Source organism: Aphanomyces astaci (assembly GCF_000520075.1).
Source record: "Aphanomyces astaci strain APO3 unplaced genomic scaffold supercont1.77, whole genome shotgun sequence".
Classification (NCBI taxonomy): domain Eukaryota; phylum Oomycota; class Saprolegniomycetes; order Saprolegniales; family Verrucalvaceae; genus Aphanomyces; species Aphanomyces astaci.
This window is the reverse complement of record NW_009798340.1, coordinates 110345-126429: the sequence shown is the minus strand read 5'-3', so window position 1 is coordinate 126429 and position 16085 is coordinate 110345. Positions and strand designations below refer to the sequence as shown.

Here is a 16085-nt window from a genome sequence, read left to right as displayed (position 1 = left end):
CACCACAGCCACTACGCGACAACAATTTTCTGCGCTCCGCTGTCATAGAGCTGAAAATGGACAATGAATTTTAGGACGCATCATTGGTTGATTTTTCTCTGTTATTAACCAATGTCAGTGAAGGCAAAAAGTCGCTGATATTTCAGCGGCTTATGGAAAAAGCCAAAAACCGCTGACACAAAAGTCGCTCCGAACACGCCCTTAGAAGATATTGTTTGAGGTTCTCCAAAAATCACCCGATTGAGAAAAACAATCGACAGCTGTGAGGTTTGAACTCACGCGGGTAACCCCAACAGATTTCAAGTCTGTCGCCTTAACCACTCGGCCAAGCTGTCTCTATATAATCATAAACAAACATATGAAACCACTCCGAAGCTTGACATGGAAGGCCAACTGTGTTACTGATGAATACTAAGTACTTCGAAGTAGTTGTTGGCTGTGCTTCATTGTTTTAACAAGTAATACCTGCAATAGTTTATAAACCTGTTGAAATTGCACCGTTTCGAATAAGGGGGAAATCACAAGGTGGAACATCATTTGAAATATATTGAATAACGTGTGAAATATACCGGTTGCGGAATGACATATACCGGACATCTGGTGACACTGCTATTAATAGTAGTAGTATTTGGTATGGAGCGACACTAAATTTTCTCGTTCAGCAAACATAAACACCAAATTTCCTGGATTCGTGCAGTAAAATGTCGGGAAAAGCATGTAACTGACCGTTACTCCTTCGTGAAACTGGGCCGTTACGCCTTCGTGTGCAACCGTCCAGTACGTTTTGACCGCGATGTCCGATCACGACGACGTGCGTAAATAGGCTGCGGGTAGCTTACGTCATCGCATGTGTTGACCCCACGGGTAGGAATCGAAAGAGGACGCCAAGAATAAAGCAGACAAGGTATGAAACTCGGCAGGTTAGCCATGATCATGTTCACCATGCTGCATGATGACACACAGCCAGCCACGGAGTGGAAAGCTGGGCAAGCGGTGCAGGTGCAAAGCATCGACGATGCGGGTACGTTTGAATAGGCCCTTAGTAAAAGCCCCCATTTCTATCTTGAGTAGACAAATGGTCCAATGCAAAGATCACTCGGGTACATCGCAACGGCAACGTCACCGTAACCTACCACCCGAGTGGCGAAAAGGAGAAAAACATCGCCCCGAGTCGCCTTGAGAAACGTAAAAAAGTCAAACGAGCCAAGCGCGAGGTAACAGTCGCTTCAATCGCCACGAATGACAACCATGACATGGCTTATCCTTGGATTCAGCAGAACTTACAACTATTCCAGGCAGCTATGGAGGCTGACACAAAAGATGACGACGACGACGAGTCTGACGCTGGCATACCATCCAAGAAGTCTAAACCAAGTGGGGCCATTGTTCCTTATAACACTTCTCCACTTGACTATGGAAAACTTGTACATGACGTTTTTTGTGTTGACATGTAGCAGGCAGTGCTACAAGAGTTCGATGGCAAAAACATCAAGCGGTGGTGTTTCAATCTGCTGACGGACGAAAAACTGGTCGGCTGACCGTGGTTCGAGACGACGACTGCGATGTCCAGCACGACAGCGACAAGGACCACGAAAGCACCCACGTACTGCTTTCAGACATTCACGGTGCATTGAAAGACTTCACTTTTGGAAGTGATGAATGGTTGGAAATTCACTGACTGGACAGCATTGCGGTGGTGGCATCGGTGGAACACGCCCAAAACGCGCTTTAAGATCCAGGCCAGGGTGCGGTACGTCGACGGCAAAGGGCGACCCCACGACGGTACGAACGACCAGTGGATACAAAATTATGTTTTGCGGTGCATTCACCCCTAAACCGAAACCCCCCATGTATTGATTTAACGACTGCTTATGTGTAGGAGTGGTGACCAAGCGCCATCGCGATAACTCGTACGATATCCGCCACCTCAGCGACGAAGAAACCCAAGTTGAACACGTCGAAGCAGCTGACATCAAGTCTTTGTCCGTGTGGTTGCAAGCTATAGACTCGTACTGACTTTTTCTTTTTGGGTCGCAATATTGAGAGCCATAATCATAGCCTGGGGCGGTGGGTGTTGACTTCGGGAACGTCATTTGCCGTGGGAACATCGGTAGAATTCCAGCTGGACGACGCGGCTGAGTGGATCCCTGGCACGATTCATAAAGGTGTGTATAACGATATATATATATATTGCGGATTTGGTTCAAATGTCCAGCCCCGACATATCGAATCTCGCCGCCGAATTGAATCATGAGTCGACGTGATTGGCTAATCCATTTTTGAGAGGATCTGATTGGCTATCCAAAATTATATTCAGCCAATCAGAAGATCCAAAGAGATTCCATCTTGACTGAGATTACAAGACCACGCGAATTTTGGGAAGTTTCGATTATTCGAATTCATAATATTGAAATGCACAACGATACATTTCGATACAACGCTGTTGTCCGTGTCAGTTGTTTTGTCCTAACCAATCCAAAACCCGTCGATACGGTGATGTTTAAATAAAGCTACCACATCGATATCTTGGGCTCTTCAAACGTTGTTTACGGCTACAGTATGACTCCATAGCCAAGTCTGTTCGTTCTGCATAATGTATCACAACTAAAATGTTTTCCCATTTTTCATGAATTTATTCTGCCTCTTGATTGGTAGTTCGTCCGGATGGCAAGTACAACATTGCGTACATCGAGCACGACGACGACGACAAGGCAAAGGTGGCGACCAAAATTCGTCCTAATCGTGTGCGAAAGCACCAGTCGTTTCAATGGACTCGAGCCATGTTGGCACTCAGCACCAGTGCGACGCTGCAAGATGGTAATAAATGAGAACATTTAAAATCACGTTTTTATCGTAAAAACTTATGGATTTACATGCGACATACTGTGCGATATAGGAACACGAGTCGAAGTCACGTGTATCAAAGACGAAGCGGAGGTGTTCAAACGAGGGGAGATCGTGCGCACGCATGCCGACGAGACCAAGAGCATTCGGTATACAACACCACTTTCTACCACAATCGTGAATTTGTTTCCCCCTTGTTACAAGAACATCTCTATATTGACAGGATCATTTCTTGTTCCCATTATATTTGGTTAGCTACGACGACGGCAAGGTTGAAAAGCATGTGCTACCCAGTCGACTTCGCCCGTTGGCCACCGCGCTTTGCGTCGGTACACTGGTACGTCGAATAAAACAGCTCTCGACAGTCGCGTCGGTATATATATGTATAACTATTCCAAAAAATGTATTATAATTATCTCAATATAATTACAATAAAAATATAAATATATATTGTAATTAAACCAATATCGCTATTATATATATGTGTATATTGTAACTATCCCAATAGTATATACATATATATATGTATTGGAATCGGCAACATTTAATATATATACATTGGTCGAGGCTAATTGGAAAGATTATTGTTGCTGCAGGTGGATGTGACAGTGGAAACCAACCACACGACGGTCAAGTGCGCAGCACCCAAGCAAGGCACGATCGCGTGGGTGCATCGAGATTTTACAAGGGTCGTCCTAGCCATCCATTCAAATAAAGCACATGAAAACGAAGAAGAAAAAGAAGAAAAAGAAAAAGAAGAAGACCTTCTCTATTGCCCAGACATTCCCGTACGTCGTTCCCAATCGACAATATGCAGCGTCAGTCAGTTTGCCATAAATTCTTATAAAACTATATATATCTGTGTATATAGGTGGAAGCTCTTCGATTGCAGGGGTACATACTTTGGACGATGCCAATTGAAAACACGAGGATATTATTAGTCATCGTGGTATATAGAACGACTCGGCTGGACACGACGTCGTTGCGCGGGTATTCGTTATGGCGGCAATTCAACATGCTTGGCAACTTTGCCTTGGACGCGCTTGTCTATGGCTGGTTCCTCCTCGGTACAGAGTACACTTGTTGTATTCATCATCTGTCGATTCCATCTCGTTGCTGTCCGCCCACAATATCTTGTTTACCTTGCCTTTCAAATAATATACTATGCTTCATAGGCCTCGGCAATGAAATCGCCATGAGCGTCGAGGTACTGCAGCGAACAGCCGACGGCCGCAACGATGCCGCCATGCAAGCGTGGTACCACGATGCCTCGATCAGCCAACCCCCGCTCGTTGACTGTTTGGCCACGTATGTACGGGATATAGTGTATTTCGTTTTACTTGGACTTGTCGCTGCTTATGATTTTTATATTGTTGTTACTATGTACTTTGAAATTCATGATTCTGTACTCGTGTTTAATTCCTGTTAACGTTAGCTTTATTACGTTAAACGAGTCCTATACCGTAACTCGGGTATATATATATGATTCCTTTGAATTTACTCGTGTATGATTCCTGCTGGTTTTATTACGCTAAAGTGTTTTTCATCCATCTCTTCTCATCGACTGGTTGGCCACACGTACAAAATATGTTCACGATCACCTGTGTGTTTGTATTGACTAGTATATCCCAGGTTATGATTCCTCTTTTACTTGTTTACTCATGAATAATACTCAATATATATATATATCTACTTCCTTTCATTGTAACGTTACTGGTATTTTTACTGTGATTCCTGGAACTTGACTCGATTATAATTATTGCTGATTTAAACGCTAACTGGACGTAATGTAGCCATCCATTTCTCCAGAACACCACAACGCTGCTTGCAACTCCGCCGTACTTGCTCCTTCCAGAGATCCTCATGGGTCGGTACTGGCTCATAGCCCTTGTGTTATTGAAAGCTCTCGCGTTTGCATTTATTCTTGTCCGGGCCTTGCGCATACTCGTCAACACGGGCAACGCCGTGGCCTATCGGTACGCTTACATATACATATATATATACATATATATTTGGTGAATATAAAATGTATATGACCAAATAGGGCGATCAACCTACAACGGCACGCCCAAGACCAAATACATCAAGCCCAATTGTGGCGAGTGATGTTTGGTGCAATCGTTGTCTCTAGTGGCACTCTTCTCGTACGCCTTCTAGAAAAAAGAATATTATTATATTTTTGTGCTATTTTTTCACTGGACTAATTTGGATGAATTGGGTAGTGCTTTGGCTCGTTGGCCAATACTTTGGGGTACTATTGCTTGCTCGACCAATACCCGTTGGACCTGACCTACCACACATTCGACGTACGTCTTTTTCCTGCACCCAATAAGCTACGACCACTGACTACTTGCCAAAATTGTTAGTTCTCGACTCTGGACCCTCGATTGTAAGGACTATCGTGTTTTCTCGATATATTATTCAATATATCATTCGTGCAAACCCTCTAGTATGTCGAACAACTCGGCTTCGGTGGGTCCGTTGCTCGTCCACGTGACGGCCACAACCACGTTCAACTTGTATCGCGGCGTTTGCTTTCTGTTTGCATTGGTCGCATCCCCCGACTTGTCCATTCGCGTCTTCATGGTACAGTTGCGGCTTCCTTCCAACGTGTACATGTTGTTGTATTGTGCTTTCGAGTGAAATTTCATTGTGTTGTGGCGTGGTTTCTCGTTGGAATTTAAATCGATTTGATTGGCTATCTCAGATGAGCTCAAAATTATTAGCCAATCAAAACCTTTTCAATGAAATTCAACCAATCAGATCGATTGTGGATCGGTTTGGTTGGCGCGATTCGATTGCACCCCCTCCCCAAATTTGTATCAAATCGACAATAGTACGAATCAATCAATATATGTCGTATGAGCTAAAATTTGGATATGGGTGTGTGTGTGCTCATGCACGAAATGCATCGATCGAGTTTTTGTCTAGAATTGTAGAATATAATATTGTGCATGGCAAATGTGCGACGCCGTTCACACTATTTGAAGTCACACACTAATTTCCGCGGATGCAGGGTACTTTGCTTGGCCATTTGATTCGTGTTTTGAGTTTGGATATATCGGTCGGTCGATTGTCTGCCGAGTTGTTCGATCATTAGATTTGTTATATATAAAAGTGAATGATTTTAAATCAAATTGAAACCAGAATGAATTAATTATATATTAGGTTTTGAATTCCCCACTCCCAAAGTCGTCAGACGACATCAAATGCTGTGCTACTAGTATACCAACATCGTCTACTAAACATGTGCATATCCTCGTTTTTTGGTGCATTGTATGATGTAATCGACAATCTTTCCACCTAACCCTAGGAATGCATGACGTAGCCTGGCTAGGATACACAGGATTATCAAAAGCTGCTCTATTTATATTTTGATGTTTCGAGTACGTTATTGATGTTGTGTTGAGTGTAGATGGTTCCTGCGATCGCTATGACTGCAGTAGCGTGGGCGCTTGTGCTCACTAGTATGCAGTTGTTTCTGGCGGTGGAACACGACGTGTTGTGGCGACTGGGGCACCTCGGGCTCACGCCGTTGCATGTAAAATATTAAAACTATATTTCGATCCTACGAACCTTTGATATATATATATATATATAATATTTGATAGGATATGGCGCTGTGGTGTATTGTGGCTGCGACGTGGCTCTCGATCCTGTTGTTTCAAGTGTTTCAGACCGTGGGCGAGTACAATCGGTTAGTTGCCGCCCACCACCGCGCGATTCGATTGCACCCCCTCCCCAAATTTGTATCAAATCGACAATAGTACGAATCAATCAATATATGTCGTATGAGCTAAAATTTGGATATGGGTGTGTGTGTGCTCATGCACGAAATGCATCGATCGAGTTTTTGTCTAGAATTGTAGAATATATTATTGTGCATGGTAAATGTGCGACGCCGTTCACACTATTTGAAGTCACACACTAATTTCCGCGGATGCAGGGTACTTTGCTTGGCCATTTGATTCGTGTTTTGAGTTTGGATATATCGGTCGGTCGATTGTCTGCCGAGTTGTTCGATCATTAGATTTGTTATATATAAAAGTGAATGATTTTAAATCAAATTGAAACCAGAATGAATTAATTATATATTAGGTTTTGAATTCCCCACTCCCAAAGTCGTCAGACGACATCAAATGCTGTGCTACTAGTATACCAACATCGTCTACTAAACATGTGCATATCCTCGTTTTTTGGTGCATTGTATTGGCACTCTTCTCGTACGCCTTCTAGAAAAAAGAATATTATTATATTTTTGTGCTATTTTTTCACTGGACTAATTTGGATGAATTGGGTAGTGCTTTGGCTCGTTGGCCAATACTTTGGGGTACTATTGCTTGCTCGACCAATACCCGTTGGACCTGACCTACCACACATTCGACGTACGTCTTTTTCCTGCACCCAATAAGCTACGACCACTGACTACTTGCCAAAATTGTTAGTTCTCGACTCTGGACCCTCGATTGTAAGGACTATCGTGTTTTCTCGATATATTATTCAATATATCATTCGTGCAAACCCTCTAGTATGTCGAACAACTCGGCTTCGGTGGGTCCGTTGCTCGTCCACGTGACGGCCACAACCACGTTCAACTTGTATCGCGGCGTTTGCTTTCTGTTTGCATTGGTCGCATCCCCCGACTTGTCCATTCGCGTCTTCATGGTACAGTTGCGGCTTCCTTCCAACGTGTACATGTTGTTGTATTGTGCTTTCGAGTGAAATTTCATTGTGTTGTGGCGTGGTTTCTCGTTGGAATTTAAATCGATTTGATTGGCTATCTCAGATGAGCTCAAAATTATTAGCCAATCAAAACCTTTTCAATGAAATTCAACCAATCAGATCGATTGTGGATCGGTTTGGTTGGCGCGATTCGATTGCACCCCCTCCCCAAATTTGTATCAAATCGACAATAGTACGAATCAATCAATATATGTCGTATGAGCTAAAATTTGGATATGGGTGTGTGTGTGCTCATGCACGAAATGCATCGATCGAGTTTTTGTCTAGAATTGTAGAATATAATATTGTGCATGGCAAATGTGCGACGCCGTTCACACTATTTGAAGTCACACACTAATTTCCGCGGATGCAGGGTACTTTGCTTGGCCATTTGATTCGTGTTTTGAGTTTGGATATATCGGTCGGTCGATTGTCTGCCGAGTTGTTCGATCATTAGATTTGTTATATATAAAAGTGAATGATTTTAAATCAAATTGAAACCAGAATGAATTAATTATATATTAGGTTTTGAATTCCCCACTCCCAAAGTCGTCAGACGACATCAAATGCTGTGCTACTAGTATACCAACATCGTCTACTAAACATGTGCATATCCTCGTTTTTTGGTGCATTGTATGATGTAATCGACAATCTTTCCACCTAACCCTAGGAATGCATGACGTAGCCTGGCTAGGATACACAGGATTATCAAAAGCTGCTCTATTTATATTTTGATGTTTCGAGTACGTTATTGATGTTGTGTTGAGTGTAGATGGTTCCTGCGATCGCTATGACTGCAGTAGCGTGGGCGCTTGTGCTCACTAGTATGCAGTTGTTTCTGGCGGTGGAACACGACGTGTTGTGGCGACTGGGGCACCTCGGGCTCACGCCGTTGCATGTAAAATATTAAAACTATATTTCGATCCTACGAACCTTTGATATATATATATATATATAATATTTGATAGGATATGGCGCTGTGGTGTATTGTGGCTGCGACGTGGCTCTCGATCCTGTTGTTTCAAGTGTTTCAGACCGTGGGCGAGTACAATCGGTTAGTTGCCGCCCACCACCTTCGAGGTACTATCTATACATTGTAGCCTATATTATATATATATATTTGTACCTATATTTATAAACGTTTGATCGCTGAACTAAAGTGTACAATTGACGTAGGGGCATCCGACGAAGTGGCGGTGAAACAAGTAAACTTGATCGTCTTTGTTGTATTGGGTGGCAGTTTGGTGTTCATTAGGGTCTTCATATTGTGCATTTCACCCAAATTTGGACTTTTGACTCATTTCGCCAAATAAGTAGCATTCGATTCCACTTGATCAAATTTAAGCTAGTACAATCTATACTATACAAATAGTAGTATATCTGATTTGCCCGATGCGAGGGACTGACTGGGTGGAAGTTAGTAGTATTGGATTGACTTTGGCAGTTCTTTATTCTCTCAAGGCATTCGATTCTGTCGTGGACTCCCAGTTTCGAATCGATTTGATCATATGTATTTGTTTCTGGTGCAGAGTATGATTTCAATCGGATGCCCGCTGAGTGATTTTAACTTTACAGCGTCATATCAATATCAATATGTATGATTTCAATCGGACTTGTGATTTTTGTTACTATGTATGTAGGCGGAAGAAGGGATGCTAGGGGTCCACGCCCAAGAAGACGCTGTTCAAATCCGAACGGAGGAGATGCAAATTCAAGTGGGCATTTTGCAAGCGATCAGTGCGACGCTGGTGCCAGGGATTGGGGTTCTTGTCAACGTACTCGCTGTGTTCTGGTACGGCCTATCTTTTGCTGTGGTTCTAATATATATATATATATATATATATTGTGGTTATAATATATATATTTGTATCGAAGAATTGACAACCTAATACATGGTTTCTCAGGCTGCTTATCGGTGTGTCCATGCTGTACCATAACTCCCAAGTGGACATTCCGCCGTGGATGGTGGGTACATCAGTGCCTCTCACTTGTGCGTGGCTGCTGGCGTTAACTGTGGCAACGTTCCTGTCGTGTTGCAAGGAGGTATATATATATATATAAACATATTGATGTTTACATTTGTATGAAAGAAAAAATGGTGATTCTATCGTTTTGGTCGAGTGGTCAAGCTTAATATGTATGTGTTCGTCTATATATTGCAGAGAAAGAGCTGGAAACTGTTGAAGCAGGCCAAGACGTCGCGGACACGACCACCCGTGCTGTTACCGTGACACCATTCCACTGCATAATTGGTGACCACAGTTAGGAGGAAGTCATTTAAGCTATTAATAAAGGTCCCAAGTTTCTCAGCTGGTTTGACCAATCGTGTTATTGTCGTACCATGAATTGTAGACAATTTTCAGGACTTCTAGAACGTGGTTGCCAATTGTTGATGTATTATTTTAACCTCTACGAGTATACATATTCAGAGGTTTGTTCTGTGATTGGCTTAGTTTTATACGTCATTAATTGGCACATACACCATTAATATTGGTGTATGAGGTCGATGTTTTTGAATTGGCAGAAACGAACAATCATATCAAATTAATATGAATACTTCTATGGTATACAAAGTCATTTAGTTATGCCACTCGTTGCTGTGTTGAAGAATTGATTGGCCAATTAACTGTAAAACAACTTCGGAGTACTCGAAGTTATTTTGATTAACGTTACTACGTATTAATACTACATGTATAGATAAAATGGCTGCTGTGACAAATTTATCCGACAACAATCTGATTGGTTAAAAGTAGTCGCCTATTGGCTTTCATTGGCAGATGTCTCTTCCATGTCAATACAACGAGCAAGTATCTTGGTTTTTTCGAATGTATCAATTACAGAGTCCTGTTTGCTGGCGGGGGCTAAAGGAGCACTGTACACGTACTATTATAGTACGTTCAATATTACGTGGAGGAATTACCTTGGTTACTTTGCGCAACACAAGCCACTCATCAGGCATGCTTACCTCGTTCCTTGCTCGCCAACGACCCGAAGTACAGTAAACACTCCGTGGACATCGTAGCGAGCGTGACTATTCACTGTAAAGAACCCTACCGCTGGAGATCATGTGCACTTCTAGATTTACATTGATAACTCGCTGGTGCACGAGTTTGCCACCATAGAATATGTAAGTTTGTGAGCTCGTAATTACTTCCCATCGTCTCAATCGACTCTGTGATGCGTGTTTTGTGATACCTGTGAGGTCGCTCGCAACAATATAAGTGATCTTAGTAGTTGTAGTATTGAAAATATGATTATTTAGTGTTGTGGTGGAAGGGGGCACTTATTGAAGGGAGGTCGCAGTTAGTTTTATAAGCATCCCCACTGTGCAGATGCTAGCAGTGGGGATGCTCGTAACCACTGTGTGCTAACAAGTACGGTGGTTCACGTTGCGAAAGTACGTGGATATGCAGAGCTGGAGAACGTGGTTAGTGTCGTTTGTTGAATGAGGGGCAATTGGAATCACTACTGGAAGTAAGGTGGTGTTGGCGTAGGTACAGTAATGTTCAATCAGGACCTACCTAAACCGCAACCATTACTCTTTGCCGCGTTCGTACGTTTTAAAAGTCGCAAACGTTATTGTGTGGAATGGGCTATAAAAGGGATCCCACCATTGGTCCCCATGCATCATGGTGGGACGCCGGCTGAATGCCACCGACTACAACAGTACTCCTGGTGGTTCGTGCCGTTTTACTTATGCTGATCGACACCGTTTCGTGTGCAATGTCGGCTCGGCAGTATTTCAACCAATAGAAAGCCGTACATGTTAAATGGTAGTGATATGTTGCTGCTGCGACAACCGCCTCGTCCAATCGGATTGTCGCAAAAAATACTGACCAATCCGAATTCAATCATTTGTCGGTCATCCAATCACGGCCGAATTTAATCGGTTTTGTGTCGTGTCTGTACTATATGTAGTAGTATTAATAGCATTAATTAACTGGATAATACCCTGGATATCCGGACTTAGAGCTCAATTTTGACCAATCCAAAGCAAGCTTCACCAACTAATTGACCAATCATCGGTACGCTGGGTTCGAGTGATTTACTGGTGCCCACGGTCATTTTCGAATCATGGCGCTGCTTTTCCGCGGAACCGCCGCCGCGAGCCTGGCTGGCCGCATGCACGTCCGCTCCATTGCGTTAGCCTCTCGCTTCCCAGAGACTGTGTTGGAACTCAAGGACCCCGAAGGCAAGAAGGTAGGACACAAGCAACGCCAGCATTCATTCTCTCGCAGCCATGATGACGCATTCCTTGTCGAGCAATCTCCCTCCACACCGCATATACGTATTCAATCTTCTATCGTGTTCTGTAGCCGCTTGTTCCGTTGAACGTGGCGCTTGCTGCGTGCAAACAAGGCGCCGTCCGCAAGTTTGACGAGGTGCGTCTGTCTGTCCCGTTGGTTGCTCTCAATCGTTCATATCCGTGACCACATGCGATGATCGTAGACCGTGGATATTGTCGTGGAACTCGGTGTGGACCCTCGCAAGCCCAACCAGAGCGTCCGCAGTGTGGTCACGTTGCCCCACGGCACCGGCAAGGTCGTCCGCGTGGCAGTGTTCGCCAAGGGCGACAAAGCAGGTACCTACCTAGCGTACGTTGCATGTGGAATGCTTATGTTTGTCCAGACGAGGCACGCGCGGCGGGCGCGACGATCGTGGGCGCCGAAGACCTTCTCGCCGACATCCAAGCCGGCAAACTGGACTTTGACCGATGCGTGGCCACCCCCGACATGATGGCGTTGGTCGGTCGGGTCGCTCGCGTACGTTATGTTACAAAACCACCCTACTCGAGATCGTTTAGGTTAACGAAATGTATGTTTTCTCGAAATGTAGGTCCTCGGCCCCCGTGGCCTGATGCCAAACCCCAAGCTTGGCACGGTAACGCAAGACGTGACGGCGGCTATCACGGTATTGAATCGCGGCCTTTGAATGATCCAATACAAATCGATTACTGCTGCTAAAATGGTTGTTTTACCCTCTAAACTGGTTGTTTTACCCGTTGGTTTCGACCATAAATGGTGGTATTCGAGCTACAGTGGATTTTTACGTGCTAACATGGTTGTTTTACGTGCAAGCATGGTTGTTTTACGTGCAAGCATGGTTGTTTTATGTGGTAAACTGGTTGTTTTACGTGCTTTTTGTTCTAGGCGGCCATGGGAGGCCAAGTGGAATTCCGCGCCGAGAAGAAGGGCATTGTGCACGCCGGCGTGGGCAAAGTGAGTTTTTCAGATGATGCGTTGCTCGACAACATTCGTGCGTTTATGGTACGTTTAACTATTATTATTAATATTAAAGTGATAACTTTGTAATTTTGTAGGTGGCTGTGGGAGAAGCCAAACCCGAAGGCGCCAAGGGCAAATACGTGAAGGCGTGCCACTTGAGTAGCACCATGGGCCATGGCATCCGGTTGGACCCGCGCCAGTTGGACCCGTCGTCGCCGCAATTCATGCGATTTACTTAGATAATTTTCAATTTCAAACCAGCATCGTTCTGACTTTATAGTTAGTGTTATGATGATACTTCAGTATACATGTACTATAAATCGGTGGGAGATAATAAGTTTGGACATTTGCAGCAACGGACATATACCGTGTAGCCATATGTTGTCTAACATGGTGCCGAGAATGCTAAATTTTGAAGTCGGATTGGCCAATTTCATTGTTTTTCGACCAATTAAACCACCCGTTTTCAAAAACATGATTCTGATTGGTGTAAGTATAGGCAACTTTAAAAATATACTAATTCTGGAGATAGTGTTAGAGTCTAACTCGTAAGTTGAGAAGTTTTGAATTGAACAACCCAATAATCAAAGTCTCGAGATACGCGTGTGAACACAGTAGAACTTGAGTTTAACTGTTTGGAACACTAACTTGTTGAATGATTAGTATGCTAGTACTACGTAGTAGTATTTAACAACTAAGTTAATAGCTATCGTATAACGTTAATGTGAAACTTCACAGACCCTGCCAGTGAAATGTTGCTGATGCCATAAGTCGTACCATATCCGTTTCCGCCAGTTTCGGTGGCATTGGGTACTTAGCATTGACTCCATCAACTACTACTACATACTACGTAGTACTAAACATAGTAACTGCATTCCTCGTGGAAAATGATATCTGTATGTGTTGTTGGAGGGAGACCTTCATTCCCGTATGGTGGCTTATTTTTTTGGCCAAGTGGGCATGACATCATCCACGATAGATGTCGTGACCTTGTTGTCGGCGTGTGTGGACTTGGGTGCGTTCGCAGGCCAAGTCATCCGAGACGTCGTCGCATCCGGAGAATCTCTGCAGACTGTCAACAAGGCGGACACCGCCGCGGTGTCATTCGATCCACAAACGGTACGACCCTCGAGCTACTCCTGTCCACCATTGCCGCCGATAAAGCCAGGAAGATTCTTGGCTGTGCCCTGGTTATGTGTTGGCATACAAAATAGCCATCCCAACTGACGGGACATGTCCTTGCTTTCTTAGATTGCAGACACGCGAGCCCAACAGCGCATCGTCGAGTCTCTTCGCCGCCACTTTGGCCCTGACCTGATCATCGTGGGCGAAGAAGGGAACCTGGACGCCCCGGCAGAGGACGACGTGATGGTACCTTGTACAACCTTACTAACCCACGACCCGTTCCCAGTCGAGTTGGCCGACGTGGTCGTGTGGGTGGATCCTCTCGATGGCACGCGAAAGTTTACCGAAAAACAGTACGATCACGTGTCAGTGCTGCTGGGCATCTCGTACCGTGGCCGCCCCATTGCAGGTATTTCGCTCGGTTTTCTATATATTTGGTCATGTAGAACTCCTTTATCCTTGTTCCTATCGAACGCTAGTTGGGGTTGTGGTGGCAGGGTATAAATGAATCGAGTTAGTCATGATATCGACACAAGTCGGTTTCAGCTGTTGTATATACGTATATATGAGCAGCGTATATATATATATATAAATATTGCCTATCTAAGTATTTCCTAGTATCATTATTGTCTACACTGTACTATGATAATGTGGAATCTCATGCTTATCGATCTCTCTCTTATGTACATAAATGGGAAAGGAGCAGGTCCACATCGCCGATGGAATTTGTACGATGATATACTGTACAGTATACATAGATCCGTTAAATTTGGACGTGTAATGTACAGTACATGTACTACAGTAATATAGTACCTTTGGTCGCTTGGTATTCAAACTGGATGTAGCTTTGACAGTCAATAGTCGAAAGATTAGTGAATTCCACCAATATTTTGCATTTCACCCAAATTTCGACTTGTGGATTATTTCGCGAATTCGCATTCGAATCCATTAAACTTTTGTAGCTTGTATGATCCAACGATTAGACTCTTTAGTTTGGTTTGGTGAAGAAGCATCCGACGTTTGGATTGGCAGAAATTCAATAGAATCACATGATTTGATTGGCTATCGCGGTTCATGCATCCATGTTTGGACGACATTCCATGATTCCACTTTTTCGAATCCATTTGTCCTTTTACCCAAAACATTTTCGACTAGTTTTATACTGACTCGCCAAATCTACTATCGATCGATTCTTTGTATTGCTGAAATTTGTATGTCAAAACGTGTCGTCTGTGGTGATTGGTATATCACACTAATTGAAGTATCACACACGAATTTGACGTTGAAGATGGTTGTTGTTTCCTACAATCTGATTGGCTAAATTCTGATTCTTGTATACATTTGGTTGTGTCGATTCATGATTCTGCCAATGAAATCGCTCCAGTTTAGAATATAAATACAATATAATAATTTATGGTTGTAGGCGTGATGCACCAGCCGTTTGTGGGACAAGCTGGCGGCGGCACCACATACTACGGTGGGTCTGCTGTCGGCGGTATCTTCAAGTGTGTGTCGCCTTCCATCCACGACCACCATCCTTCCTTTGACCGCGTGGTATTTCCCAGTGAAAACCGCTCCAAAACCAGTATCGCCCCCATTGTCGGGTACTCAGAAACCCCCTGCCGCCATCTTCATGCGATCCTGCCCTTGCTAAATATGCCAAGTCTATCCAAAGGCTCTACGGGCATCCTGCTGCTGGACGTTGCGCTCGGCCGTATCGACGTGTACCTTCGGCATGCGGACCGCACCAAGCGGTGGGACTCGTGCGTCGGCGAAGCTTTTTTAAACGTGCGCGGCGGCATCTTGACTGACCGGCACGGCCGACTGTACTCGTATGAAGCAACCACAGACCCGGCAAACTCGACGGGAGTGGTGGCGTGCGTGGATAAGATCTTGCATGCTCAAGTCGTGGCACAAATAGCCTCGTACACTGCGAATGCATTGAACTAAGTAGATTTCACAGACAACACAATCGTCGTCCGAGTTGTAGAGGATATGCACCATATAATCAAATCAGGACGATTCTGTAACGTGTTAAGTGCAAAACTCGGCTGAGCAGGTCGGGCTGTCAAGTTCAGGCGGTGGTGGACTTGGTATATACAGGGATTTCTACGGAATATGTATGGACGAAGAGATAATTAAAAAAAGATTGAGCATCATCCGACAAGG

At 44.0% G+C, this 16085-nt stretch overlaps 3 protein-coding genes and 1 non-coding gene across 9 annotated transcripts; 3 read left to right on the top strand and 1 right to left on the bottom strand.

Moving 5' to 3' along the window:
* Positions 1-254: 254 nt before the first annotated feature.
* On the bottom strand, positions 255-335 carry H257_15931. Its single transcript has one exon. It is a non-coding gene; the product is annotated as a tRNA-Ser (tRNA).
* A 446-nt stretch (positions 336-781) lies between these two features.
* Positions 782-9875, top strand: H257_15930 (hypothetical protein). 6 transcript variants are annotated; one of them, XM_009844212.1, is made up of 27 exons: positions 782-811; positions 869-904; positions 964-1021; positions 1072-1214; positions 1296-1374; positions 1458-1625; positions 1687-1782; positions 1880-2009; positions 2059-2165; positions 2656-2817; positions 2897-2993; positions 3100-3181; positions 3441-3632; positions 3716-3738; positions 3802-3911; positions 4020-4152; positions 4638-4820; positions 4889-4988; positions 5067-5150; positions 5211-5233; positions 5295-5430; positions 6260-6385; positions 8535-8646; positions 8743-8771; positions 9207-9358; positions 9471-9609; positions 9729-9874. In XM_009844212.1, exons 1-27 carry the CDS (start codon positions 794-796, stop codon positions 9795-9797), a joined length of 2787 nt encoding a protein of 928 aa, XP_009842514.1. In that variant the 5' UTR covers positions 782-793; the 3' UTR covers positions 9798-9874. The 6 variants fall into 6 exon arrangements, with proteins under 6 accessions (XP_009842514.1, XP_009842515.1, XP_009842513.1 ...); XM_009844213.1 differs by having other exon boundaries at positions 1278-1374; XM_009844215.1 differs by lacking the exons at positions 5067-5150; positions 5211-5233; positions 5295-5430; positions 6260-6385 and adding exons at positions 7146-7229; positions 7290-7312; positions 7374-7509; positions 8339-8464 and having other exon boundaries at positions 794-811; positions 9729-9875.
* Positions 9876-11626: 1751 nt separating this feature from the next.
* H257_15929 (ribosomal protein L1) lies at positions 11627-13063 on the top strand. Its single transcript, XM_009844210.1, has 7 exons — positions 11627-11766; positions 11883-11948; positions 12016-12148; positions 12196-12329; positions 12403-12477; positions 12717-12833; positions 12887-13063. The coding sequence occupies exons 1-7, from the start codon at positions 11641-11643 to the stop codon at positions 13028-13030; spliced, it is 795 nt and encodes a 264-aa protein (XP_009842512.1). The 5' UTR covers positions 11627-11640; the 3' UTR covers positions 13031-13063.
* A 671-nt stretch (positions 13064-13734) lies between these two features.
* H257_15928 (hypothetical protein) lies at positions 13735-15946 on the top strand. Its single transcript, XM_009844209.1, has 3 exons — positions 13735-13910; positions 14043-14325; positions 15340-15946. The coding sequence occupies exons 1-3, from the start codon at positions 13752-13754 to the stop codon at positions 15864-15866; spliced, it is 969 nt and encodes a 322-aa protein (XP_009842511.1). The 5' UTR covers positions 13735-13751; the 3' UTR covers positions 15867-15946.
* The last annotated feature ends 139 nt before the right edge of the window (positions 15947-16085 follow it).

Coding starts and splice junctions, on each gene's coding strand:
- H257_15929 (XM_009844210.1), top strand. CDS start 11,641: ATGGCGCTGCTTTTCCGCGGAACCGCCGCCGCGAGCCTGGCTGGCCGC. Junction 11,949..12,015: donor CCGTCCGCAAGTTTGACGAG/GTGCGTCTGTCT, acceptor CGATGATCGTAG/ACCGTGGATATTGTCGTGGA. Junction 12,330..12,402: donor TGGTCGGTCGGGTCGCTCGC/GTACGTTATGTT, acceptor CTCGAAATGTAG/GTCCTCGGCCCCCGTGGCCT.
- H257_15930 (XM_009844213.1), top strand. Junction 1,626..1,686: donor ACTGCTTTCAGACATTCACG/GTGCATTGAAAG, acceptor CTGACTGGACAG/CATTGCGGTGGTGGCATCGG. Junction 2,166..2,655: donor CCCTGGCACGATTCATAAAG/GTGTGTATAACG, acceptor CTTGATTGGTAG/TTCGTCCGGATGGCAAGTAC.
- H257_15928 (XM_009844209.1), top strand. CDS start 13,752: ATGACATCATCCACGATAGATGTCGTGACCTTGTTGTCGGCGTGTGTG. Junction 13,911..14,042: donor TGTCATTCGATCCACAAACG/GTACGACCCTCG, acceptor TTGCTTTCTTAG/ATTGCAGACACGCGAGCCCA. Junction 14,326..15,339: donor CCGTGGCCGCCCCATTGCAG/GTATTTCGCTCG, acceptor TTATGGTTGTAG/GCGTGATGCACCAGCCGTTT.